Source organism: Silene latifolia, chromosome 8 (genome assembly GCF_048544455.1).
Source record: "Silene latifolia isolate original U9 population chromosome 8, ASM4854445v1, whole genome shotgun sequence".
Lineage (NCBI taxonomy): Eukaryota > Viridiplantae > Streptophyta > Magnoliopsida > Caryophyllales > Caryophyllaceae > Silene > Silene latifolia.
In genome coordinates, this window is record NC_133533.1 from 42,403,846 (window position 1) to 42,430,382 (window position 26,537).

The 26,537-nt window shown below is 39.4% G+C and overlaps 3 protein-coding genes across 4 annotated transcripts in view; 1 reads left to right on the forward strand and 2 right to left on the reverse strand.

Annotated features, from left to right (window-relative positions):
* Positions 1-26,537, reverse strand: part of LOC141594306 (uncharacterized) — a 165,925-nt gene that overhangs the window by 104,270 nt on the left and 35,118 nt on the right. The window lies entirely within an intron of this gene.
* On the forward strand, positions 2,703-10,426 carry LOC141596765 (cyclic nucleotide-gated ion channel 1-like). 2 transcript variants are annotated; one of them, XM_074417012.1, is made up of 10 exons: positions 2,703-3,134; positions 3,233-3,284; positions 4,400-4,519; positions 4,784-5,417; positions 6,063-6,272; positions 6,681-6,979; positions 8,006-8,117; positions 8,462-8,698; positions 9,022-9,416; positions 9,832-10,426. In XM_074417012.1, exons 3-10 carry the CDS (start codon positions 4,461-4,463, stop codon positions 10,127-10,129), a joined length of 2,244 nt encoding a protein of 747 aa, XP_074273113.1. In that variant the 5' UTR covers positions 2,703-3,134; positions 3,233-3,284; positions 4,400-4,460; the 3' UTR covers positions 10,130-10,426. The 2 variants fall into 2 exon arrangements, with proteins under 2 accessions (XP_074273113.1, XP_074273111.1); XM_074417010.1 differs by having other exon boundaries at positions 3,233-3,277.
* On the reverse strand, positions 10,445-24,625 carry LOC141596767 (mitochondrial inner membrane protein OXA1-like). Its single transcript, XM_074417013.1, has 10 exons — positions 24,540-24,625; positions 23,317-23,783; positions 22,888-22,978; positions 22,306-22,353; positions 22,099-22,154; positions 21,880-21,955; positions 21,651-21,782; positions 21,467-21,565; positions 21,277-21,331; positions 10,445-11,025 (listed from the first exon to the last, which is right to left on the reverse strand). Exons 2-10 carry the CDS (start codon positions 23,781-23,783, stop codon positions 10,775-10,777), a joined length of 1,275 nt encoding a protein of 424 aa, XP_074273114.1. The 5' UTR covers positions 24,540-24,625; the 3' UTR covers positions 10,445-10,774.

The following is a 26,537-nucleotide window of genomic DNA, read 5'->3' on the forward strand; positions in this document are numbered from 1 at the left end:
TGTTTTATCAAAAGTGCTGGTTCTTCATAAAAAAAAATGTTACAAAAGATGTTCTTTCAATCTTAACTCCGGCATGGTGCTTAAGGAGCTTAATAGAACCTTTATCACTTTGGTGCCAAAATTAGAGAATCCGGAAGGGGTTGGTGACTACCGTCCTATCAACTTGTGTAATGTGTTTTTGCGGATCGTCTCAAAATGTATTTCCAATCGTCTGGCTAAAGTGATGGGGTATCTTGTGGGAGATTTTCAGAATGCGTTCATTCCGGGAAGGAAGATTTCTGATAATATTTTGTTCGCAAATGAGGCAATTCATAAAATAAAGTCTCATAAGAAGGGAAGAAATGGTAGGTTCCCTTTTAAGGAGGACATGAGCAAGGCTTATGATAGGGTGCAGTAGGATTTTTTGAAGGCTGTTCTTGAGAAAATTGGCTTCCCGAACAATCTAGTAGCTCTGATCATGAATTGTGTCACTACCGTTTCCTACCAGGTTCTTTTCAATGGCGCCCCTATAGATTTGTTTCACCCGCGATGCGGGCTTCGGCAGGGGGATACGCTCTCACCATACCTGTTTGTGTTATGTATGGAAGTTCTCTTGTAATATGGTGAGATGTTAGAACAGGGGTGATTTCAAGGGTGTAAGCCTTTGTAGTGAAGAGGAGAATCTGACACATCTGTTTTTTGCTGATGATGAGGTTTTTTTTTTCCAGGATCTGAATAATGCTGCTAGTTATTTGAGGGAGGTTCTTAACAAATATTGTTGGGTCTCTGGGCAAGTTATTAATAAAGAGAAATCTAGTATTTTATTTAGCCCAAGTACGAAGCTGGAAAATGCTAGGCGATGCTGGAAAATGCTAGACGATGCCTTAAAAGTCTCAGAATCAAAGGGAATAAGGGTTTTAGTAAATGTCTTGGGCTTCCTACGAATTTATAGGGGTCGAAAAAGGAACTTTTCAAGGGTCTTATTGGTCAAGTTATGAAGCGTATATCGTCGTGGAATGGAATTTTTCTGTCACCAGCAGGAAGGTTGACCTTAATTTCTTCCGTTCTATCAAATCTCTCCATTTATGTTCTATCGGTATTCAAAATAATGGGGAGTGTCCGGAACCGAGGAATGAATTACTTTCTTTCGAGTCAGTAGAGTTCCGCAACACTGAGATTAGGGTATTCAAAACTCGTCTGGTGCTGGGGAGGATCTTTCTTGGAATGAAGACCTTATGAGACAACTTTTCATGGAGGAAAGTGCGAGCAGGATTTTAGCCATGCCTATTTGTGGATCGCAGATGACAGATAAAGTGTTCTAGTTACATAATAATAAAGGTGAATATAGTATCAAAAGCGGCTATGGCATTATTCATAATTCCTATATGGAGCGATATGGCTCGACCAAGGATAAGACAAGATTGGATAATGATGATCGATCCTATTGTAAAGGTAGGTTGTGGCAATTACCTGGACCACCTATGTGGAAAATTCTCGTGTGGAGAATTATTACTGACACCCTATCGGTTGGTGATAATTTTGTAAAAAGAAACTTCGATTTGGATCATAATTGCAAACTCTATAATGGTGATGAGAGGGTCGTGGAAACAATGGAACATCTGTTTTGACATTGTAATGTTGCTAGGAGGATATGGGCTTGCTCTGATCTTGGCATTCGATACGACATCCGTTCGCCTATTGGCTTAGCGAAGTGGGTCATTAACTGGATTCGCTATCCCGACAAGATGGTTGATGCGGAGTTCCGTTTGGTGCGCTTCCTTGCAACCTTGTGGTGTTTACGGAGTTCTAGAAACAGAGTGTTATTTAGGGGGGAGGCTTTTCATCCGATGATGTTCTTTAATTCTTGGACTCAAGTAGTTAAAATTGCGGACCAGGCAATGGGAAAGGTGAAGAAAGCGGGGGAGAATGATAATAGGACGGACTATTAGTTTAATGATGAGAGCCTGATGTGGATTCGGGATAGTAGTAGCCCTATTCATATAATCAGGAATTTGAATTCATGTGAGCGTATTAGGGTTATGGTTGATGCAAGATGGAAATCTATTGACATGGTTGGGATTGGCTGGGTCGCTCTAACGGAATTTGGGAACAGATTATACACCAAAAGCAAAGCGATTAAGGCTGAATCGGCTCTACAGGCTGAGGCAATTGGAATTAAGGAAGTCCTTATGTGGGCTAAGCAAAGTAGACTCTGGCACTTGGAGATTTCTACGGACGGTCTTCCCCTCGTTTGCTATTTTGCAGGAATTGAACGGGCGCATCACCTGGCGTTAGGAGTCCTGGAAGACATCCGCTTTCTTTGCTCTTTTTTCATTGCTTATCCTTTAGTTTTATTCCTAGGTCGTTTAATGTGTATGCTCATGGCCTTGCTTGCAAGGCTATGATTAATTAGGGTACCTTTCTTTACAACTGTCAAAAAAAAAAAAAAAAAAAAAAAAAAAAAAGTCTCACAAAGCCACTTTTGAAAGGCTTTTGATCAAATGTAGGCTTGACCGGACTAGCATGATTTTTTCGCCCATGAACAGGAGAATTCGCGGGTTTTGGGCGAGCTTGTGCGCCGGACCTTTATAAATTTTGGGAAATATATAGTCCAAACCTGCTTTGTTAACGGTTGGATAGGAGGGCCTATCCCTTCAAGTGATTTGAGCTTGAAACCTTAAAACCCGTTAAATACGTTGTGTATAGTATTCTCAAAGAGAATGGTCCAACAAAGGGAAGTTGGGGGCATTGACCTTGGTGGGTTGAAATGGCAATTTTCAAAGAGAATTTCTGAGAAACAACAGCCAGCTTTACCTTTTGGTCTCTTGTTTCAAAACCTTGACTTATTTCTTCCTTCTTCTCTATTTATTTAAGCTTTCCACTTGCAATAAAAATGGAGTCCAAAACTGTGTTACTGCCTTCCATTATTCCTCACTACACCAAATTTCCTTCACTTTTTCCCACTTTCACTTCATTTTTACTCCAAATTTCTTCATATACATCATTAATTTTGGATAATTTCAATTTCAACTGATTAAAACAAACACTTGTTAGAATTATTTAGTTGTTGATGCTTACTGCTTAATTTTAAAAGCAATTTGCCAAATAATTTTGAGATTCTACTGTGAAATTCAGCTAAAACAGCTCATTAAACGGTAATTTTTTTTTGCTTCAATTCCTTTTTAAAAGAATTAACGAGGATGATTTTGGCTAAATGATTGTGTTTTTTTGTGTTTGATTAACAATTTTGCAGGATGATGGAGTTTTGATCAAGAACCGCAATTGAAAGCAATTGCAAGTACGGAGTATGATTTTATTTATTTTTTATTTTTTTAAATTTATTTATTTAAATTTATTTTATATTCGTAAAAATGTGTAGTAGGTAAGTAAGAGTGTGAACTAGCTGCAAATTACGTCACGAGTCTCGCCTTAAAATTCGAGTCACTAGGGATGATAATCTTGGCCTGAATTCAAGCCCCGTCAATATCATATTCGCTCATGTGGCTCCAATTTCATTTGACCGGCTACCGTGTTAGAAAGAGTCAGCCTGGTCCGGAACTTGTAAATTCCGTCCAAACAAAACAAATGATGTGAACTAAACAATACTCGTTCCGTCCAAAACCATCCCAAATTCGTTGCTCCTTTTAGTTCCAGCTCGTTAAGGAAATAAAATTGATTCGTAACATTTTCATTGACCTAGTATCGGTTTTAGTCAAATTGACAATATAAATGAGACGCAGGGAGTATAAAAATCCGGTTAATAGGTAAAAGAGTGTTACTGTGTTAGGTAATAGTACAAAGGTAATAGAAATTGAGAAACAAAGCTGACTTAATTGACTATACGTTTGTTTGACCTAGTAATCTACTTTTAATTCTTTGTTTCACTTCCAGAACTGGTGTCTGCTTTTGTTGTTTTACAGAATCATGATGGTCACGTATACAGAGTAATTTGTTCACCCTAAATATGGTTGCAGACCATTTAACCTTGTTTCTGGGGTTAGACTCTACTTTATCGGATTTTTTTCATTCCCATTGGAGTCAAAGACTTCATATTCTTAGGTTGAAATAAAGCAAAATGGATCACTAAATTGAATGCGCCTTTGTTTTTTCTAGTATGTAGTGACAGTCAGTTAATGCAATACTCGTCATAATTTTCATTTTGGGTCGTTTAAAAACAATGTACATTCGACTTTCTTACCTAGTTGTTAAATTCGCGGGAGCCCTTGAGGAACTAATGAAATTAAAATTTTAGATTGTTGTGGCCTTATTCTGGTTACACAACACCCCCAGTAAAAACGCCCATATTTCCTGTTGTTCCTGCTGATTAAAGCAGGCAATAATCAGCAAAAACGTCTTTTCCATGTTGCAATCTTGTTGTCTTTAAAACAAGTACTGAACTTGGATATGAACATTGTGTCAGGGCTAGCTGGCGTCGATAACTTACAACTGGTAAGTCGGAGCTCAGGACCAGCCAACTCATCATGTCCAGCAATATTCAGCTCACGAGCTTTGATAATCCCAAGCTAGACAAATATGTCAGGTAGGTATCATTTACTTCCTAGCATTTAGCTCTGTGATCTTTCGTCTTCCTTTCATTTTTATGCATGTATAGATCTTTAAATTCACAAGCAATCATGCATTATGGAAACTCAACACTATGAGTCAAGTCTCAAGTGTCACTGTGTCAGACTGTCAGGTCTCCATAATCGGTTATATCCACTAAGGCCGCATTGTTCTACACCATTTGGATTTTTACTCAAATATGTGCCTGCTGCCTGATTATGCTGCTTTTTCCGAGTCCCAGGTTTGAGGATAGGGATTCAGAGGGGTCCACCAGTTCTGAGCAGCCATTGTTTCCTACCACGGGACCATCACCATCACCATCACCATCACTATCTCCATCTCCATCTCCATGGACTCCATCTCCATCTGTATTTTCGGAGAACAAAGCAACACTTTCATCTGCATTGGATGCTATCAGGAGAGGGGTTCAGAGAAGCTCTCAAGGAATTAGGAGCTTGAAAGGGTCGCTGAGCATTGATTCGTTCCATTATCCATCCGGAAAGAAGTCTGGCTATCAAATAGAAATTCTTGACCCGCAGGGACCATTTCTGCGTAAATGGAACAAGATTTTTCTCATCTCATGTGTATTTGCCATGGCCTGGGATCCATTGTTCCTTTATGTTCCAGTTGTAGATGGCAATAACAAATGTCTAAAGTGGGATCACAAGTTGAAAATTATAGCTTGTGTTCTTCGGACAATCACCGACTTGTTCTATTTACTTCATATAATTTTACAGTTTCGTACTGGCTTTATATCTCCTTCTTCTCGAGTGCTTGGTCGCGGCGAGTTAATCAGGGATCCTGCTGCTATAGCTAGAAGATACCTCTCTTCGTATTTCATTGTTGATGTTCTAGCCGTGATGCCTTTTCCTCAGGTATTTGAAATGATCCTCTTTGCAAATGTAATTTGCGTTTCTAATTCTTTTGGATGATTAAGTACACACATGCAATTCAAGTTTCTAATTCTTTGCAAACAACATAGTGACAACTGACAAGGAGTTTTGTTTCTCATCATACTCCTCATTTATTTTCTTTTGGATTAATAAAATCTTGGCGAGCATGAAAATGATAATTATGTATGTAATTCCTAGCTATTGGTGTGGACAGAATCATCATAGTACAGGATCACTGTCTGCTTACCATCAGGATACACCCTTCTTAAGGTGCATGCATCACCAATGAATATTAGTTCATGCAAATTACAGTGCTTGTTATCCCGTTACCGATTTATATCAATCCTTTTCCTTTGGCTGTATTCATGAACATAATATTGGTGAACACGTAAGAAGTGCAAATTAAGAACTAGTACATAAGATGGGTGTAGTTTACACTGGAGAATCTAATCTGCTCATAACTCTGAAGGTTGTGAAGTGATATGGTTTATGAAAAACAGTTTTATACCGAATTTCAAGAGCATCATGTTATTCAATTAGGCATTTTAGTTACTCGTAAAGTTCTGACAGGAAACCAGCAATTTAACTAAGAAAAACAATTCCTTTGATTCTGTTGGATATATTCAGCTGGCAGTTTCAGTAATCATTCCAAATATGAGTGGTGGCCGAATGACGTCAAAGGGGTTGTTGAAAATGGTGATCTTTAGCCAGTATTTTCCAAGGCTCTTCCGCATTTATCCATTATACAAGGGAGTAACAAGAACATCAGGCATAATTACTGAAACAGCATGGGCAGGAGCTGCTTTTAACCTATTTCTCTACATGCTAGCTAGCCACGTAAGTTTCGTATAATCCTACATGAAATTACACTTTTTCTTTTTTCGTTTTTAGAAGCCTTTGATGCAGGTAATGCTTTACATATAGAAAAAAAGTGATTTTGGTTTTGCATTATACCATGAACGGCAAGATAGATTAAAAATAGATAGTTAGATACCATGCAGTCAGTATCCGTCTTAGAGCTTCATTAAAATTTCTTTCAGTTGCATAAACTTCTATGTCTTACAAAAGATCTGTCCTAAGCATGAAGAAGTATCTCTTGCATCCTATAAGTCTAATTAAATTTTAAGACAGCTGCTGGTTGCTTTTAATATTGAGTGACAGCAACCAACGCCTTATGCATTGAAGATTTTCAGGTAGAACTGGAAGCAATGTCTAACAATATAAACTCTTTGGCCTAATGAACAGGTGCTCGGAGCAGTTTGGTATCTATTTGCGATAGATCGTCTAGGCAGATGCTGGCATGATTCATGCTCAGGACAGGGATGCTACCGCCTATCTTTATATTGCAAGGACCTAGACAAACATGCAGGAAGTTATACATTGGATACGGCTTATTGCAACCTTGTTCAGCCTGATCAGATCACAAACTCTACTTCCTTCAACTTTGGCATGGTCTATGACGCCCTTCAGTTAGAAGTGGTGCAATCTACTGACTTCTTTAAAAAACTCTTCTATTGTTTTTGGTGGGGACTTCGCAACCTTAGGTATGTAATACTCTGTCCTTTCGTAAACTCATTTCCAGTGAATCTTTGTTGAAAGCCTTCCAACACCAATATGGCCTACGTTGAATACTGGGTCCTGCAAGAGGAAGAATTAAAATCACTCATTTTCTGTTATTTCTGAATATAATGGCTCTATTTTTTTTGTTCTTGAAAGGAATGTCTGTTTTTTCGTGTTTTATGTAGTTATGTGTCATATATTGTGCATTGCGTGCGTAATTTGTTAGTTTCATTAATGGATTTGATGATTTGAGTCCTCCTATCATACTAAAGAAAAAGAGGCTGTTTACACCAGTGCCCAAGAAAGATGGCACCTAGAGGATGTGCTGGGGAGAGGAAAGTTTCCTTTTTTTGAGGATACTACCGGGCTTTCGCTTTCGCGTCTCTCTAAAATTGCATTGAGATATGTTACCAACGATAAATAGGAAAGATGGGTGGAAGTTGTAGATTTAATTCCCGTTTTTTTTTTTTTAAAATTATCTTTTTGATCGAGCAATAAATAGTTTTCACCTATCCTAATAACAAAAAAACCGGACTTGAATGATCCAAAACTTCTACCCCGAGCACACACAATGGAGCCGTAGGTTTTGAAAACATGGCTGTAACCACAGTCTACCAAAATTGTCTACTAAATGCAGTCTTACATCCATCCCTTAGGCCTTAGGTGTACACCATGTATGACATAGAATCTCAAAAAACGAAAGTTCTTCATGTACCATGTCATACACTATACAGTTCATTGAGAGTGTCAATTTTGGGGAAAGTGGTCTAGAATTCCTCACTCTTGGGTTTTCTTATAAAGTCCTCCACCGCTCCACGCCTTAAACGAATATTTCACGCCTTAAAAATCGTCATTTCTAATAAGGGTGCCAAACTACCAACTGCTAACGTAATGTGCTTATTCCTTTCCTGTGTATCGCTTCTTTTAAGTCTAAATTCGGCATGAATTATGGGCTTATGGCCAATGGTAATTACGAAGTCTAATTTTGTTTTAAAATTCTTTTCCTGTAGCTCTCTTGGTCAGAATCTCCAAACAAGTACATTTATTGGGGAGAACTTGTTTGCTGCCTTCATTTGCATCGCTGGACTAGTTCTGTTTTCATTGCTCATTGGGAATATGCAGGTAAGTAAGTAGCTTATCATGATGGTTATGATTTTCAAGGACTTCATTCTTAACGCAAACACCATGATTGCGGTCTACGCTTCTATGGCGCTCATCTTTGTATTTAGCTACATATATCACTTTCATGCTTATGCACACTATAAGTGTTTTAAGATGTACAAGTAATGAATTAGTTGGTACGTAATCATCATTTTAGATTTCCGGTTACTATACTATGCTGTAACCGACTCAATGATCTAAAAAGACTGCCCGGCATTATAATACCCCATTCTGTTTCCATCTAATGTTTTTATAGCACATTGTTGGAATTATAAAATTTGTGATGATGGGTTTGTTCTATATAGGAATACCTACAATCGACAACTGTCAGAGTTGAGGAGATGAGAGTTAGAAGGCGAGATGCAGAGCAGTGGATGTCTCATCGTTTGCTCCCCGAGGACTTGAGGGAGAGGATTAGGAGGTATGAGCAATACAAGTGGCAAGAAACAAGAGGCGTTGATGAAGAATGTGTAATCCATAACCTTCCAAAGGACCTCAGAAGGGATATAAAGCGGCATCTCTGCCTGGCTCTAATTAAGAAGGTAAGTTGCACTGATTTAAATCATCGGCTTCTCAAATTCTAATAATCACCAAAGATGGCTAAGAGTGTATAACGTATTATAGTGTGTATTACTCCCTTGGAAATATGCTTAAAACTCCTTGGTCTTTAAAACATTATCAAGTGCCACGAAGGCTTCCGCCATTGACATGGCGGGTGAGGTGTGTGGTGGGAGGAGGGAGAGCCATACCCCTGTGTTGACAACACAGAGGTTTTTTCGAATGACCCGACAATGAAATCACATGGAATGATGCTATTTCCCATTTAAAAAAAGCGTATCCAGTTAATTGAGCCGTTTCTGTGTAGGTGCCAATGCTTTGGAAAATGGATGAACGGCTGAAAGACGCAGTGTGTGATCGGCTGAAGCCGGTCCTTTACACTGAGAAAAGCTACATTGTTCGTGAGGGAGATCCTGTGAACGAGATGCTCTTTATTATGAGAGGAAATTTATTGACTATGACTACCAATGGGGGAAGAACTGGCTTCTTTAATTCACTATATCTCGATCCTGGTGACTTCTGTGGAGAAGAGTTACTGACATGGGCGCTAGATCCCCACTCCTCATCCAATCTGCCCATATCAACTAGGACTGTACAGAGCCAAACTGATGTTGAAGCCTTTGCCTTAATGCCTGATGACCTTAAGTTTGTGGCATCACAATTTCGTAGGCTTCACAGCAAGCAACTCCGACACACCTTTAGGCAAGCAAACTGTTTTGTCTCAGTATCTAATTATTCTTTCATTAGTTTCAGACTCTATGAATGATGGTTGGTTGCCTGTTTCCAGTAATCTTGATGACTTCGAAGCAAAACATATCTACAGCCATAAGGCTGCAGCTCACTGCTTTACACCCTTATGCTCTTACAAATATGACTTTTTTTCCCCTCAAATTTCAACCAGAACTAAAAAGGTCTGCCGCCCTGTGTCCAGAGGCACCCTCAGAATTGCACGAAGTAGAACAGTTTATTGAGTCATCCTTCTTTTTCCTTCATATCCGGAACCAAACAATAATGAACCTTTTGCTCCATTTTTTTTTTTTAAAAAAAAAGAGCCCTTGCATTTTGATAAATTTTGGATCAAATTTGCATCTTGGCTTGAATATGTTAATATCTACAGATCTTCATCACATCAGTGGAGGTTATGGGCAGCCGGTTTCATACAAGCAGCTTGGAGGCGGTATTCGAGAAGAAAGGTTGAGAAAGCTTTGGAGGCTGCAGAAGATGGTTTGCCTAGGGAGGGTGGAAGCTCACCACCAAGCCTTGGCGCCACTATATATGTTTCCAGGTTTGCTGCAAATGCACTTCGTAACCTGCGACGTAAAACTCCACCAAATGGCAGGATGCTGCCACCGAGATCCCCTCTTCTCAATCTCCCAAAGCCAGCCGAGCCAGATTTCACTTCTGAAGACGGTTAAATTCTCTTACTTTGATGGTTTTATATGAATAATTGGGTGGCTATATTCGCGAATTTTTCTCCAGTTCTTGAAGATGTCAGCATGCCGAGAGGTCCCTTCTCTCTACTTGGCTGTATATAATGTAATTTTTGTAAGCCATCACTTTGTACAATGTATAACATCACTGTTGTGTAGTTAATCTTATAGGATTGTATTTAGATGATTAATGTGTTGGATCTCATTTATGGGTCCAACTAAAATAGGACCTGTGGTAAATGTGGAATTCTGAGATAGGAATAATTTAAATTAATATTAAAAGCTCCGAGAGGTAAACAATGTTAATTCTTGCCTTTTTTTTCTTTTTGTCAAATGTAAAGAAATCGTTCATTTGAATGAGCAAGAGATAATGAGGAGGAGTTATAAGTAAAAACCTAGACCATATACACGGTATAACAGTTGCGAAGGCGATGAAGGAACACCACCTAAGTAAGGCATGCAAGATGCAACTACGTCCCAAATGTTGGACCGTTAGAAAGGATGCAATCGAGCAAGAAATACAAAATACAAAGTTGCTACCTTTTCATTGAAAAACTGCAGAATTAAGGAAATTCTGTCCTTCTCGCTCGACTTTTGAAATCGTCATTTCTTCCGGAAAAAGTCATTGAATCATCTAGCCTTCTTATTTTTCTTTTCCGCCTTGAGCTGTTTCTCAAGATGTCTTATCGTTTGTTTTATAACTGCGAGTGAAGAAACCCTCGTGTCAGCAACTTGGGATGAATCAGGGGACTTTGTTGGCTCTTCATCGGTTTCATGTTGCTCGGATGATGTTACTGACTGTCTGGAAGGTGATTTACCAGTAGGAGACACTGAAGCTCCAGGAAGATCCAATAACTTCCTGATTTCAGGGTGTTTGATACCTGCAGGACCAAAAATTCATCAGAGACGCTGGAGCGTCAGGGGCGTAAGATGAAGTAACTCTGTGAAAAGACCATCTAATCTTATAGTCTTATGGACAAAACCAAACAAAAACAATTCATCAGAGACGCCGGAGCTTAATAAAAACAGGAGGTTATTGTTTTAGCAGGATTTTCCTGAAGGGATCCGGCTTAGTTATATAGTGATCAGGGTATCTAGTTCTATAAGATTAGAATGGTATGAATAAATGATAAAGAAAGAAGTAAGTATAAAGAATGACGTTTTTATTATTTTGATAGACCGGGCACAATGTTGTATGAATATCTGAATGCTCAAGAGAAAAAGAAGATAAAGTATAGATCAAATTAACTAATAATGAATCTCTTTTCAATTGTTAAATTCTCCTATTTATAGTTCTCTCCTCCCTTAACGTTATAATGAGCAACGTTTATAATCAGCAACCTCTTCCCCAAATTGTAGGAGCTGTTGCCGGAATAATAGGGCATGCTTCCTATTAGCTCGCTTGACCCGTTCTCAACTCAACCAATCCTTAGCTTTTTCTCTTCTTTCCGTCCAGATTCATGGATTAAATAGTTTTAGGTTTGGACTTGGTCTTCCTTGAGAATAGGGCACGGTTATTTGGCTTATACAATCGCATTTCTTGTTTATCTGCTCAACCCAGGCTATTTTTAGTAATCCGCCAAGCTATGATATACTGACTATCAGGCTTCTCTTCCAGGATTTAGTAGTCTTCTTGCCATAATATTCTTCATCGACTAGATAGTAGTTAGTCTTGTCCGGTCTTCGTCTCAATCAATCGGCTTTATTGAGTCGGACCAGTTATGGTCGAACCAGGTTAAATCTGGGCCTAACAATTGCCCCTTGACATTTTACCCGTCTTTGGGTCGGGCCGGGGTGAAATGTCAATTTTTACCGGGCTAAACAATAAAGAGACTTACACTTAATCAATGACTCTTAGACTCCTAGTTACCGTTGGACACTATAACGGCTAGGTGATGTCATCTTGAGAGTTTTGCAATCCCTAGGGTTTTCACACCGTTATAGATTTTCTATAAATACGGTATTTAGGGCAGGATTATCTTTCACCAAATTTCCTCCACTTTCTTTGCTAAATATTCTTCTAAAATTCTTCCGAATTCTTCCATATTTCTCGATAATCCCGTTACGTATTTTCTCAACAATTTCTATAATAAATCAAACACTTAAGAACATGGGAGCAAAGAAACGCCCTACATCCCGAGAAAGCTGCTGCTGCGAGCTGAACCTATAAACGTCCGGGAAGAAGAAGTGATGGAGATTGATCCTCCTGCTCATTTGTTGCTTTTAAGTACCGTGGATTCTGTTTTCACCGCCCTTCAATCTTTGGATCCTTACTTTCCTGAAGAGAACTTGTTGAAAACAAATTATGACAAGATACTAAGGAGAAGAAAATAATTCTGAATCGACCGAGGTATGGATTCCTCGAGTCTTGTCCGATTAGGGCTAACGGGTATCACCTGGTTGGTTCTCAGTATCTTCGAATGGGCATTCAAAGCGGTCATAAGTTACCTTTTACTCCCTTAATGATTGACACCATCCGTGCTATGGAAGTGTCACCTTTTCAGATTATGCCGATGGTTTGGAAACTTGTTCATTCCATAGAAAATTTATGCGCTAAACACAATCTTGTGATTACTCTCAATGATATTAAGGCGTATATCATTTCAAAAATCCTTCGTTGGTCGTTTAATTTGAGAATTAAGTCAAAGATGACTCCATTAATTACTAACCTGGATTCTGGAGACGACAAGAGTTGGGCAAAGACTTTCCTGTTTATCCGGACCGAGACTGGGGATCGGGCTTTGATTACCTGAGATATCCTCCTTTGGAGAGTGGTAGGTTTCCTGTATTTTTATTTTGTAGTTATATTGAATGAGAGTGAGGTACATAAATCTTACCTGTATATTTTGTTTACGTAATGTTTGTAGCTCCTGATTGGAATCACGATCCTCTAGATGAAGAGGCTATTGCAAGGATAGATGCTTTCCTTGCTATTCCCGAGGAAGAGAGGACACAGCCAGCTTGCTTGGCGGGGAATTGTTGCCCTGTATATGAAGACCAAGGCCGATCAAGGTTAAAGTACCCAAAGGCAAGCCTAGTTCTCTTTGCTCTTTCCTGTACGCCTATACGCTTGCTTTTATGTTGGTGTTGTCTTTCGTCACTTTTTGGTTTGATATTTACGTATATTTTTTATATATCCGGTGTTTAGATCTTCTCGCTAGGTGGCTAGCTTTTCTCGCAAAGGATTTGAAGGTGGGGTGGCTAGGATTGCTTGAGCGGTCAAGAGCCAGAAACTAGTGGGAGTGACAAGACTTTGGATATCCGATTTCGATGTCCACCTCCTCAAGATCCGCCCAGGATAGTGTCACCAGAGGTCATCCAGGCTCAAAAAAGAAAGAGGGAGGATGATATTCGAAGAGGAGGAAGGAGGGAAACGACCTATCCCGGCTCGGCACTCGGGAGTATAAGGCAAGTGCCTGCTAGGATTGATGACATGGATGATGCCCGGGCTCGGATAGATGAGTTTTCTGCAAAGATGAGCGACCAACTATTGTCTGCTAGTACCCTTGATTCGTCTACCAGGGTGGTTTCTATTCGACTTCTCTTATAACAAGGGTTTCGAACTCGCTTCCCAGGCTAGAGAGGTTAGTTGTAGAGGGATATTTTTTATTGTTTATGTGCTTTTTGTTTTACCTTGTATTTGCCTAATTGATTTTGTATGTACGCAGGGGTTGGATCTTTGGTCACACTCTGCATGTCGGCTTAGGGACGCCTGTGCCAAGGTTACCGTTTGGAGGAAAAGCTGGATAGGCTAAACCGTGACCTGCACTCATCCAGGGGTAATGAAGTGGTGCTCCAATCTCGGCGCGCAGCAGCTAAGGAGTCAACCAGGGTCGCTATAGTTTGTGAGGTGGTGCGAAAAATGCCGAGAAGGTCATCAGTGAGTTGGAGGTCGAGAAGCGGGCAATGCGATCGTTGAAAAAGAATGAAGAGCTTGCTGCTTTGAAAAGGAGTTAGTGGAGGCGAGGTTGGGCGATGCGGCTCGGTTTCTTCTTCGGAAAAGGTCGGGTTGATGCTATGAGGGACCCGAATCCGACCGGGCCGATTGGAATCCGACCGAGATGAGACAGACTCTGGATGCTCGATATCCGACTTGGCCAACATGGGTCAAGAAGAAGAAGTGGATTCTCCTCCTTCCAAGGCAAAGTCCGGTGATCGGGAGATGGTGGATGGTTGTGAGTCGATTCTCGGCTCAAAAATAACTTAGTTTTTCTTTTGGGTTTTGGTCTATCCAGGGGGAATGTCCCTGGAATGAATATTTAGAGTATATCAGAAACTTTTTTGGCTCATCCAGGGGGGATGTCCCTAGAATGGATGGTTATTAGGTAGGGCCAATTATTTTGGGTGAATAAATATTTGGTCTTTGTTTTGCTTCTTTTTGTGTTTTGACAAAGTACTTTTGTGATGTTAGACGTGTCGGATCTGGCGCTTATACGATCGATCGAGCGATTATTTCGATTGATCAGGCGATTATTTCGATCGGATCAAAGCGATTATTCGACCGATCGAGCGATTTAATGTGTTATGGGTGGGGTTGTTGCACATGCCTGAGGGCTTATGTCCCTTGCACATGTCCTGGAGGGCTTATGACCCATTTATGTCATACTGATCTAGGAATAGATTTTCCAGGTTTGTATGTTATGTTGAGCTCAATATTTAAAGGCCTATTTTGCAAATGAATTTTGGATATCGATTGGATATTTGATGGGGTGGCCCCAATCTTTAAGATTTATTTTTAAATAAGATGCAATATGTAAAACAAGTGTTGAAGATTTCACTAAGTAATTATGAGATTATAGGTAAGTACTTGGGCACATAATTTGAAGAAATCATATACGGCATTTATTCATATAATTGCAAGTATCATACATGTAGTTTTCAGGCAAGAAGTGTTTAAAGTAAAAGTTATACCTGGATTGTGCAGATATATTCTATATGTGAAATAGTTTTAAGTGTGTAATATTCCAAGCTCTTGGGATCATTTCTCCGTCCGGGTTTGTAGTCTATAAGCTCCCTGGCCGACTATTGAATCAATCAGATAGGGGCCTTCCCAGGTTGGGGCCAATTTGCCTGCATTCTTCTCTTTTGTGTTTTGGAATACTTTCCCGAGAACGAGGTCTCCTACCCCGAACACCCTGGCTTTGACAGATCTTGTTGTAGCTTCTCGCAACTCTTTCTTTGGTATCTTTGCTAATCGATGCTTGCTTTGCATCTCTTAGCTCTTCTGTTAAGTCCAGGCTATCCTCCATTAGAGGTATATTGTTTGTTGTTGTGTTCAGCTACATCCGGCTGATGGAATGTCCACCTCACCCCAGATATCGCTTCACATCCATAGACCAAGGAGTAGGGGTTTGGCGGTGGATGTTTTAGGCGTGGTTCACCCAAAGGACCGGGAGGAGCTCTTGACCCATCTACCTTTTCTTCTTTCCACTTTTTCTTTATGCGGTGATCACCACTTTGTTACTGGATTCTGTCTGACCGTTAGCTTTTGGATATCCTGGCGTGGATGTTACCGTTGATGTTCCATTGAGCACGAAGGTCATTGTTCTTTTTCCCACAAATTGTGTGCCATTGTCGCATACTATTTCGGAGGGGATGCCATATCTACATATGATATTATGTTTGATGAATGCTATGACATCTTTCTCCTTGACTTGCCCGTATGATTCACTTCTATCCACTTGGAGAAGTAGTCATCATTGCTAGCATGAAAACTTTCTCGTCCGGTGCTTGAGGTAGTTTTCCTACTATATCCATGCCCCACTTCATAAATGGCCGGGTGCGGATATGGAATGTAGTTCTTCGATGGTGATGGATATATGGTCCGTGAATCGACGGCTTTGCATTTAGAGCTAAAATCCAGGCAATCGGCTCTTAAGGTGGGCCAATAATATCCTGTTCTGAGTACTTTGCTTGCCATGCTTCTTCCACCTTTGTGATTTCCACAGTATCCTTCATGGATTTCGATAATATCCGCTCGCCTTCCCGTGGTTCCAGGCATCCGAGGTAAGGTCCGACTGCGATTTCTTAAAAAGCACGTTGTCAATAATAGTATACGAAGCGACTTTTATTTTCGGTGCTCGGCATCTTGCTTATTTAAGGGTAGGATTCCCTGTTGTAGCCAATCATAGTAAGGTTTCGTCCAAGAATTAGCAATGTAGATTGGGAAACTTTCATCTTGTTTGTTTATTGCAGGTTCTAATAAATGCACAATGGGTATTTTGTCAAAATCAAGGGGACTAAAGTTGGACCCTAGGCCGGCTAAGGCATCGGCCTGGGTATTTAAGTCCCTGGAAATTTGGTCGATATTAAAGTTTTTAAACTTTGATTTTAGCATTTGAACAACATCTAGATAAAGCATCATTTTGGGGTCTTTTGCCGAATATATGCCATTTACCTGTTGGAGATGAGAAGGGAATCGGTGCGTACCTTTAAATTTTGCACACCAAGATCAATACATACCTTTAACCCTGGCTATCGTGGCTTCATATTCTGCCTCATTGTTGGTGGCCTCAAATGCACGACTTATAGCTGTACTATCTTATCCCCCTGTGGTGATTTTAGTACTACACCTAGGCTGTGCCCCTTGTGTTGATTGCTCCATCGACAAATAGGGTCTATTCTAGGTCCGTTTGGTCGGGTCGGTTTATTTACTTCTTTTATTAGGTCAGGTTCTAGGGTCGGGACTAAAATCACCACAAAAATCTGCTAGTGCTTGTGACTTAATTGATGTCCTTGGTTCAAACGTTATATTGTATGTGCTTAGCTTTGATGACCATTTGCACATTCGTCCGGACAATTCTGGTCTCCTAAGTACAGACTTAATAGGAAGATTTGTTCTGACTATTATAGGGTGACTTTCAAAATATGGTCTTAATTTTGTGCAACTCATTATTAAAGCTAAAACATATTTTTCTAGTAGGCCGTACCTGATCTCTGCATCCAATGAGACTTTTACTTACATAATAGACAGTCTTTGTTGTCCGTCCGCTTCTTTGACCAGACGCACCGACAAGAAGCTGATTTACACCGGTGGTGTATATCTTGTCGGGGGTTCATCTTTGACCGGTTTAGCCAAAGAAGGGTGGAGAGGATAGGTATATTTTCGGTCTTCAAAGGCGGCTGATGATCGGGGGTCCATTGAAAGTCCTTGTTCTTCCTTAGCAGGTTATAAAACGATTTGCATCTTTCTCGATGATCTTGAGATGAATCTATTCGGAGTACGCTATTCTCCCCGTCGACTTTTGTATGTCTTTGACTGTCTTTGGTGGTTCTAGTTCCAGGATAGCTTTGATCCGCTCGGGTGGCTTCTATTCCTCTCTTTGTCACCATGTAGCCCAAGAATTTGCCTGCTGAGACTCCGAAGTGGCATTTTTGTGGGTTGAGCTTCATATTGAATTTTTCCAATATTTGAAAGGCTACTTCCAGGTCTTTGACATGGTCTTCTGCCTTTTTTGATTTGACTACCATGTCATCTATATAGACTTCCATGGTGTTTCCTATCTGATCTTTGAACATCATGTTGACTAGCCTTTGGTAGGTTGCACCCGCATTTTTAATCCAAAGGGCATAGCAAGATAACAATATATACCTCTTTCGGTGATGATGAAAGCTGTGCTTTCCTGGTCTGCTGGATGCATTTTTATCCGATTGAATCACTGGAGGCATCCATGAATGTCAACATTTCGTGGCCTGCGCAGTGGCATCTACCATTGCATCGATGTGTGGTAGGGGAAATGGATCTTTTGGGCGTGCTTTGTTTAAGTCGATAATCTACGCAGACTCTCCATTTGCCATTTTTCTTTTGGACGACTACCACGTTTGCAAGCCGGTCGGGGTACATTACTTCCCGATCATTCCCATGTCCAAAGAGCTTGTCAACTTCTTGGTTGATAATTTCGTGCCTTTCTGCAAAAAATTTTCTTCTCTTTTCTTTGTCAACAGAGCTTAAAGGATTTGTCAATGTTCAACTTATGAGTAATAACATCAAAGATCTATACCAGTCATATCAAAATGTGACCAAGCAAAACAAGACATTTTAGTTTTAAGAAAGCTGACCAGATTTGGTCCGATTGAGTCGGGTGCATCCGACCCTACAAGTACTTTCCCGTCGGGGAATTCTGGGTCTAATATGACTTCTCCTGTTTCCATCCGTGTTTGTGCTATGTATTCTTCCCGACACAGGTGACTTTAATTGCTATGCAAGGGACTTACCTGACTTTGAGGGTTTCAAAGCCTGAGTGTAACATTCCTGAGCGATCCTTTGTTCTCCTCTGATGGTGGTTATCCCCCATTCTGTTGGAATTTTCACGCATTGATGGTATGTTGATGGAATTGCTTTGACATTGTGGATCCATGGTCTGCCCAGGATTACATTATACGAGGATAAGCAATCCATTACTCCAAATCTCTCATATGAAGCCACGCCCTCCACATAGGTAGGCAAGCCGATTTCTCCCGGGTGTTTTTTGTTTCTCCACTGAATCCAACCAGGACGCTGGATTTCTTTATGATCTTGCTTTCGTCTATCTTCATAGCTTTAAGGACGTCAAGCATCACCAGGTTGATTGAGCTTCCTCCATCTATCGGGATTCTTGATACTTTGGTCCGTGCCGATTTGCATTGTGATTACCAGGCTGTCATGGTGTAGACTGATATTCCTTGCGGTCCGAGTCATCAAAGGTAATAGCAGGCAATGACTCGGGCCTGGAAGGAGGTTGAGTCCGGATTCCCTGGATATTCTCTTGGCTCGCAGAGCTGGTCGGACCACGATTTCGATCCTCCATTTATGAATTTGACTTCATAGATGGGAGGAGGAGGAGGAGGATCTCTGCCGCTTCCTGGGTCTCTCTTATTTTGTCCTTCATCTTTATTCTTTGGCTGCTGGATTATATCTTTCAAGTAGCCTTTCTTTAGAAGATATGTCACTTGTTTCCCGAAATGAATGCATTCTTCCGTGGTGTGTCCGATGTCCTGATGGAAGTCACACCATCTTGTTGGATCTTTCCTGGGGTTGTCGGACTTCTTTGGCCATCTGACTGTATCTCCCAGGTTTTCCAGGCGTTTGATTAATCCTGCAGTATTAATAGAGAAGTTATATTCAGGAATAGTTGGGAGGCTAGAGAGGTTACCTTTATGTTCTTGTGCCATATTGACTTGGATCGTTCGGGCCTGGAATAGGGTCTTTGATCTGGGATTGCCTCCTTTCTGGTAGGAGTTTTTCCTGTTAGTATGTCCATAGCCCTGCTTTCCTCCGGATGAGTTCGTCCTGAAGTTGAGGTCTTCTTCCAATCTGACATGCTCTAAGGCGATGGATTGAACGGTGGCAAAGGTTGGACATGCTTTCTTGGTCGATCTGCATAAATATCACCGTCAGCGGGACTCCCTGCTGAATGCTTCTCTTCTTTGTTTCTTCATCACATCTTGGAATGGCCACCTTTTCTTTGACAAATCGGCCAGGAATTCCTTGAGAGATTCTTGGGAAGCTGCTTTATCCTGAACAGGTTGCTTGGTCTCTTGGCCATATCTCCGCTACTTGCGAATTGTTGATTGAAGGCATTGATCAATTCTGCAAAATTTTTGATACCTCCATTTGGGAGATTGATGAACCATTGTAATCTTTGCCCCATCGGGTTGTGCCAAAGCCTTTGCACATGCGGACTTGCCGAGTTCACTTTGGGTATTGAGGCGACCAACATTTTTGTTTGAATATGGCAACATGATTTTGTGAATCGAAGTTCCATCATAGGTTCTCATGGATGGGACAAGAAAATTTCTTGGGTAGATCAATCTTTGCAATTTCATCTGCAAAGGGTGAATCCGCAAAGTCAAATTTCTACTTGACCACGAGTGGTCAGTACTCACGGGTATATTTTCTATTTTGTTGTGGAGTTTTTGGATTTCTGAAGCATAGCCATCATTATTGCGGCTTCGATTTTGTTTGTCTCATCATTGGGAATGGTTGGAGTCTTGGATAATGTATCCTTCTCCGGGGTTCCAAAATTAGAGAAGTCTATGTTTTTGATGATGGATGAGAATGGGGTTCTGGTTCGAATCGGTCTTGGAGCCCGAAGCTTTGATTTTCTAATTTCTTCTTGAGCTAGACTCGATTCCTTGACCTATTGATTTACCTTGGCTGAGCCGCTTTCTCTTGGATTGTTTCCAATTCCTTGATTTTGGCCGAGCAGTACCTAATTGTTGTTCAATGAGTTCCACCATTTTTGTGTGTGAATATTAATTGAAAGATAATAAGGAGAATTTTATTGGTTGAAGAACTAGATGCCCCACGGTGGGCGCCAATTGTTTTAGCGGGATTTTCCGAAGGGATCCTAGCTTAGTTATATAGTGATCAGGGTATCTAGTTCTATAAGATTAGAATGGTATGAATAAATGATAAAGAAAGAAGTAAGTATAAAGAATGACGTTTTTATTATTTTGATAGACCGGGCACAATGTTGTATGAATATCTGAATGCTCAAGAGAAAAAGAAGATAAAGTATAGATCAAATTAACTAATAATGAATCTCTTTTCAATTGTTAAATTCTCCTATTTATAGTTCTCTCCTCCCTTAACGTTATAATGAGCAACGTTTATAATCGGAACCTCTTCCCCAAATTGTAGGAGTCATTTGCCAATAATAGGGCATGCTTCCTATTAGCTCGCTTGACCCGTTCTCAACTCAACCAATCCTTAGCTTTTTCTCTTCTTTCCGTCCAGATTCATGGATTAAATAGTTTTAGGTTTGGACTTGGTCTTCCTTGAGAATAGGGCACGGTTATTTGGCTTATACAATCGCATTTCTTGTTTATCTGCTCAACCCAGGCTATTTTTAGTAATCCGCCAAGCTATGATATCTTGACTATCGAGCTTCTCTTTCGAGGATTTAGTAGTCTTCTTGCCATAATATTCTTCATCAGCTAGATAGTAGTTAGTCTTGTCCGGTCTTCGTCTCAATCAATCAGCTTTATTGAGTCGGACCAGGTTATGGTCAGACCAGGTTAAACTGGGCCTAACAGTTATGAACAGGGGTATTCATCCAGAAGGCTCACGATTTTTTTATTTTGTGGGCATTCTTCGAAAACAATAACTTCCCATACTAGTAAAAAATAATTTCAGAAGTGAATACACTCACCTAATCCGTATGCAAGATTAAACACATTGGAGGGTATCCAATAGCAAAAGAATGCCTGCAACAAACATCAATATTGGCGGATGAATAATAGTACTCGACACTTGCAACTGAAACCCAACAATTTTAATTCCAAATTATAATACCTCTAGGAAAAATTGCAAGGATTCATCTTCTCAAATAAATCATATACCTTTGGGAATCCCATTAAAAGTGGTACTGTAAGAATAGCAATAATCCTTGCAGAGTTCCTCTTGGTACTGGTCATTTGACTACCTTCTCGCACATAGCACTGCAAAAACTGCAGTTAGCAGAGACAAAACCCCTGAAAATTGATATGGAATGTGCAAGACTCTCAATTATCTTTGAATTTCAACCTCAGCGGTGATCAAGAAGGATAGTGACGTCAGAAGAGGGAAGATGCACAAAGTATCGGGAGTTGTAAGATCAGTGAACCAGAGAGCACCACCGGTTCTAAAAGATGGAACCTTCTCAACCATATTTGCGATCTGGGACATCGTCAACAAGCTTTTTGAGATTAAAAGTACTAGAGCAGCTAACTTAATTTTAAAAGGGAAATGTTGAAGTGGGAGTACAGGGTCTCACAGCCAGATAAAAGCCAATAAAGATAGGGCCTTGAACTAGAAGTCCTTTCCATGGTGTAAACGGGCTGACTCCATATCTGTTGACTCAATACCAAAACATGATGAACATGAACTGACCCAACTTGAATGACCACCCTGCAGGTCTAATATATGTGATGATGCTGATCTAGTCACTTTTCAAGGTAAGGCAAATGACCAGAACAAGAAGTAAAATACTTGCCTTGCAAACAACGCGTCCATTTTTTTGGTGCCCTCGTCCAGCGCAATGGGATCGTCCTGATAATATAATCGCAGGGATACAATCAATCACAAGGATACAGTAACAAAGAAGCCCAAATACGACAAGGAGGCTTCAATAGAACTTGTGTTAATAGTAGGGTTAATAGATTTAACCCACACAAGGGAGCAACAGATGGGAGGTTCATACCGATGCTTGAATCTGCTGTTTAATCTCCTTCAGACGCGGCCCTATCAACTGTGCGTAACAGCCTTCAATGTTAGAAATGGCACATTCAAGTAATGTACAGATGGCTAGGGCATAATGAAACTAGTTAAACACTGAATACCAAGACAATTTTTTGGATCAGCACCAAGAACGCAACAAGGGAGACCACACAAAGTAAACTCAGACAAGAAGAACAAAATAACATTAGCGATGTAAACGGCAAGGTAAAGGGTGTTGAATATTCGCATGTATGCTGTCTTACCCGACTTATTAATACAAAAGGGCTGTTTCTCGAGCCATAATGAAAATTCTTTGAAAATTGGATCGAATAACTGCTAGTTCTAATAATAATAACTGCAGTCAGTTGTGAAAGCCATTTTGCATTATTCCACAGTCCAGAACCAATAAATTGTCAGTCTTGGCTCCACTTGGAAACGCAAACGACAAAGTAAACTTAGAGGGCTCCAGAAATTCAAGGTAGTTGATAACAAAGATGGAATTGAGACACATGATGTATCTATAATTCCACAAGAGATTTATCCTTGTCAGTTGAAGCAGACTTACACGAAATTTATAGGTAGCTTTGAGCTGATTTATGAGAAAAGGCAGAGTTGCTCCTCTAACCAAAATAGTTGTGACAGCTATTGCTGCCCACCTGGAAATATGGCGATCGTAATTGATTGTAAGAATAAATCATAATGACAATTTAAGAGCAGTTTGGGCCTCAAACATTGTGTAATGCGAAAAATCTGCTAAATCTCTTCAGGGTTTCATGTAAACTTCACAAGTTCCAACACTTTCTCTTCGCCGATACATCTACTAAATGTGCAAAGAGCTTCCATTCTAATTCTACAGTTGACACACATATATGGATAAACTCCAACATAGCGTACTAGAAAAGCGTGAAGATGTTCAGTGACATGAACTAGAAAGTATGAGAAGAGTCATATATACTGTATTCTCTAATTTCAGAAACCTAGATGGGTAAATTACCAGTTTAAACCAGTAAAAGAATGCACAATATCAATCAAGTATTGAAGAGCGGCAACTGGTATGGAAGACTCAGCGGCGGCCAGAGCTACCTCACTAACAGCAGGAGCTTGTGAGGAAACTACTTCCACTGTTTTATCAGTTAAAGTATTAGCAGCGTCCCCCAATAGTTCAACACTGTTGGAACCTTCCCAACCTTGAGTTGACATATATTTGAGCAATGAAGGTCCAAAACCCTGAGTGAAAGGTAAAACAAACAAAAATTTACTCTGCCGCAAGAGAAATCCATGTCTTCCATTTCTAGACATGCCACTTATGTTAGGCACAATTCCATTCTGAGATTGACTATGACTTTGTGAATGGAATTCCTTATCGCTCTCTCTACGTTGATAAACAATGTGACTTAAGGATGGGTGGTACCATCTCCTCAAAAGGATTGTTTTCTTCGTAAGACTCTGTCGACAAGCCATCTGAAATGCAAAAAGGAAGGCTGAATGAGAAAGGGGTGTTACTGCAAGAAAATAATCAAAAGCAAACTTGTACACAGTTTCCTATCAAACTAATTACAGTAACATTGAGCACAAGGGATCCCAGTAAAGGCGAGACGAGAGGGAGCAGGAAGTATGTACTATGTAGTGTTACCCATATATTAAAACATCAAGAGATCGTTTCCACATGACCCAAAATGAAAACTGCGTACAAAATTGCATCAACTTCATACTAAAACAAAAGTGTACCCCTTCACCGAGCCATTTTGTTGTATCCATTAAATTCATTCTAACTGAAACTAAAATTTGTCTTCCTATATTGCCAATGCTATTGACACAAATTCACCACTATCACCCTAAAATGAAACGAGATAACAGTCAAAACGACAAAAATGTAGTTACTCTAAAGCCTCATAATCAGCATTCTGCAACAACCCACCAGAACATTTGATCGCAATTTATAACCTAAAGTTCTACTCCATATTTGCTTTCAGATTATAATAATCAACCTAATTTACATTTTTCTTGATCAAAATCAAGAAATCAAGAAAAATCAAGAACAATTCTGGGCATGACTGATACGACCTAAATCATTGACAGTAAAAACGGAGAAATCAGAGTGTAGCATCAACATTTACTTCACATAATACGGTGACTGAGAAACTTAAGTAAGAAAAACGTAAAGAATTGACGGGCGAAGATATAATTGGTAGAGCCGTAGAGTGAAGTGATACTAACAGTTACAGACGAATGAATTGATATCAGAAACAGTTGAGATTACAAGAAGACCCTAATTCGAGAAGCAAGTCAAGAGTGACGTCCAATTTGTTTGTTACTCGTAGTAGTCACTAGTCAGTGTGACATGAAAAAAATGACAACAAAACGGTTACACAATACTGAAAAGTGTAAAGAGCAACTTCGAAAAAGCCACTGTTACCCTCGGTGTAGAGAATCGTTTATACACCGCAAATAATATAATGACACATGGCAAAGATGAGATCAATAATAGAATCTGTTTTTATATTCCATTTTGAGAATCTTATTTATATTAATACAAAAGACAATACTCAATTCTCAGCGCGCCACGTCATTAATGCAGTTTTTTTTTTTCGGAAATTCATGTTATGGTGGGACCCGTGAGTGTGCAATGTATTTATTTCTTCAGATTTCCGCATTTTCAAACATGCAATAAATTCCGTCTTACAACAAATTCTATGAAATAATATTATGAAAAAATTCAATGAATTAATATTATAAAATAATTTTATACATTCCGTGTAAATAAAATTAACATATACGCAGAATGAATTACAAATGCGAGTAAATGAAATTGAATTACATAATTTTTAAAACAAAATTACATAATTTCAAGAAGGAATAACATTTATATACGGGATCGAACATAAAACGCAAATGAATTACGTACATACGTTAAAGTTGATTATATTATATTATATTTCTTTTATCTGGATGTAAAGTTTTTTATGTATGCAATTTTTATTTACAATAGTAGATTACATTATTTTCTTATAAACCAGTGTATGTGAACACGTGTTTGTAACAAATTTAAACATAAATTATGTAGATCGTAGATTTAGACCAACTAGATAAGTACAATAGAAATGCAAAAACAAATATACATCCAAAAATATTAATACTGGCCCAAATACATACCCTTGCAATTTTGCACGGGTTTAAAACTAGTATTCTAAATATTTACCACTATTGAAATTCAAAAAATTTATCAACTGTTTGGATATTTTAAATATTCTAAATATTTAGAATATTCCATTTTGAGTAGCCAAAAAGAATATGTTTTTATATTCCATTTTGAGAATATTCTAAATATTCGAGAAGCAAGTCAACAATAAATTTAAACTTTTAATTTCTAAAATACTCCGTAAATTTTAGGGTAAATTGATATCTTATAGGAGTACCTTACATAACAAAACTTTTCAAATCTTATACCTAACATAATTTTTTTTTAAAACTTATACCAAAATTGCCCAAATCTTATATACTTAATACCAAGTTACGAATCCGGTGGAAAAAAGCAACGAATTCCGACAGAATTCAAATATTAGCCACTTAATGAAATATTTGTTTCCAAGATTACCCTTCTGGTAGTTTATATATAACATACTCCATATTTCTTCATTTTATCTGATTTCTTCTTGTTCATTCTTCTTTTTCCCTTTCTTCTTCCCAGATTCCCTGAAATTAAATTACCAAATTCAAAATCTTATCTTTATTAATTAAGAAGACAATACTCAATCCAGGCGTGTCACGTCATTAATTCAACCTTTTTTTTTTGGAAATACATGTTATGGTGGGACCCGTTAGTATGCAATGTATTTGTAATACTACGGATTTATGAGTCTCTGGGTACTCTATCGAGTAGGCCTTACTCTGTCGAGTAAGGGTGAGTTGCGATTTAAAATAGTTTCTGACCTGTTGGGTACTCGATCGAGTAACGTGGGTACTCGATCGAGTAAGGGGGCACTCGATCGAGTACCTTAGATACTCGATCGAGTAGCCGGTTTACGGGGGATGTTTTGTCGGGTTTTGTTAAATGATGCGGGATAAGTATAAAAGGTTGTCCGTCACTTTTCTTAGTTTCTTTTATCTTTTCTAAAACCTAAGTGAGGAGAAAAGGAGTTACGTAGTTTGTCTGCCATCGCATCATTAGCAAATCCCGGAGCTTGGAAGGTCGGATTCTACCTTTCTTTATATCGT

Excerpts from the sequence above, each read along its gene's own strand:
- LOC141596765 (XM_074417012.1), top strand. The coding sequence starts at position 4,461 with ATGTCCAGCAATATTCAGCTCACGAGCTTTGATAATCCCAAGCTAGAC. Across the intron at positions 5,418-6,062 it reads CCGTGATGCCTTTTCCTCAG|CTGGCAGTTTCAGTAATCAT; the intron begins GTATTTGAAATG and ends GGATATATTCAG. Across the intron at positions 6,273-6,680 it reads TCTACATGCTAGCTAGCCAC|GTGCTCGGAGCAGTTTGGTA; the intron begins GTAAGTTTCGTA and ends CCTAATGAACAG.
- LOC141596767 (XM_074417013.1), bottom strand. The coding sequence starts at position 23,783 with ATGGCTTGTCGACAGAGTCTTACGAAGAAAACAATCCTTTTGAGGAGA. Across the intron at positions 22,155-22,305 it reads AACAGCAGATTCAAGCATCG|GACGATCCCATTGCGCTGGA; the intron begins GTATGAACCTCC and ends TTATATTATCAG. Across the intron at positions 11,026-21,276 it reads TAATCTTGCATACGGATTAG|GTATCAAACACCCTGAAATC; the intron begins GTGAGTGTATTC and ends TTGGTCCTGCAG.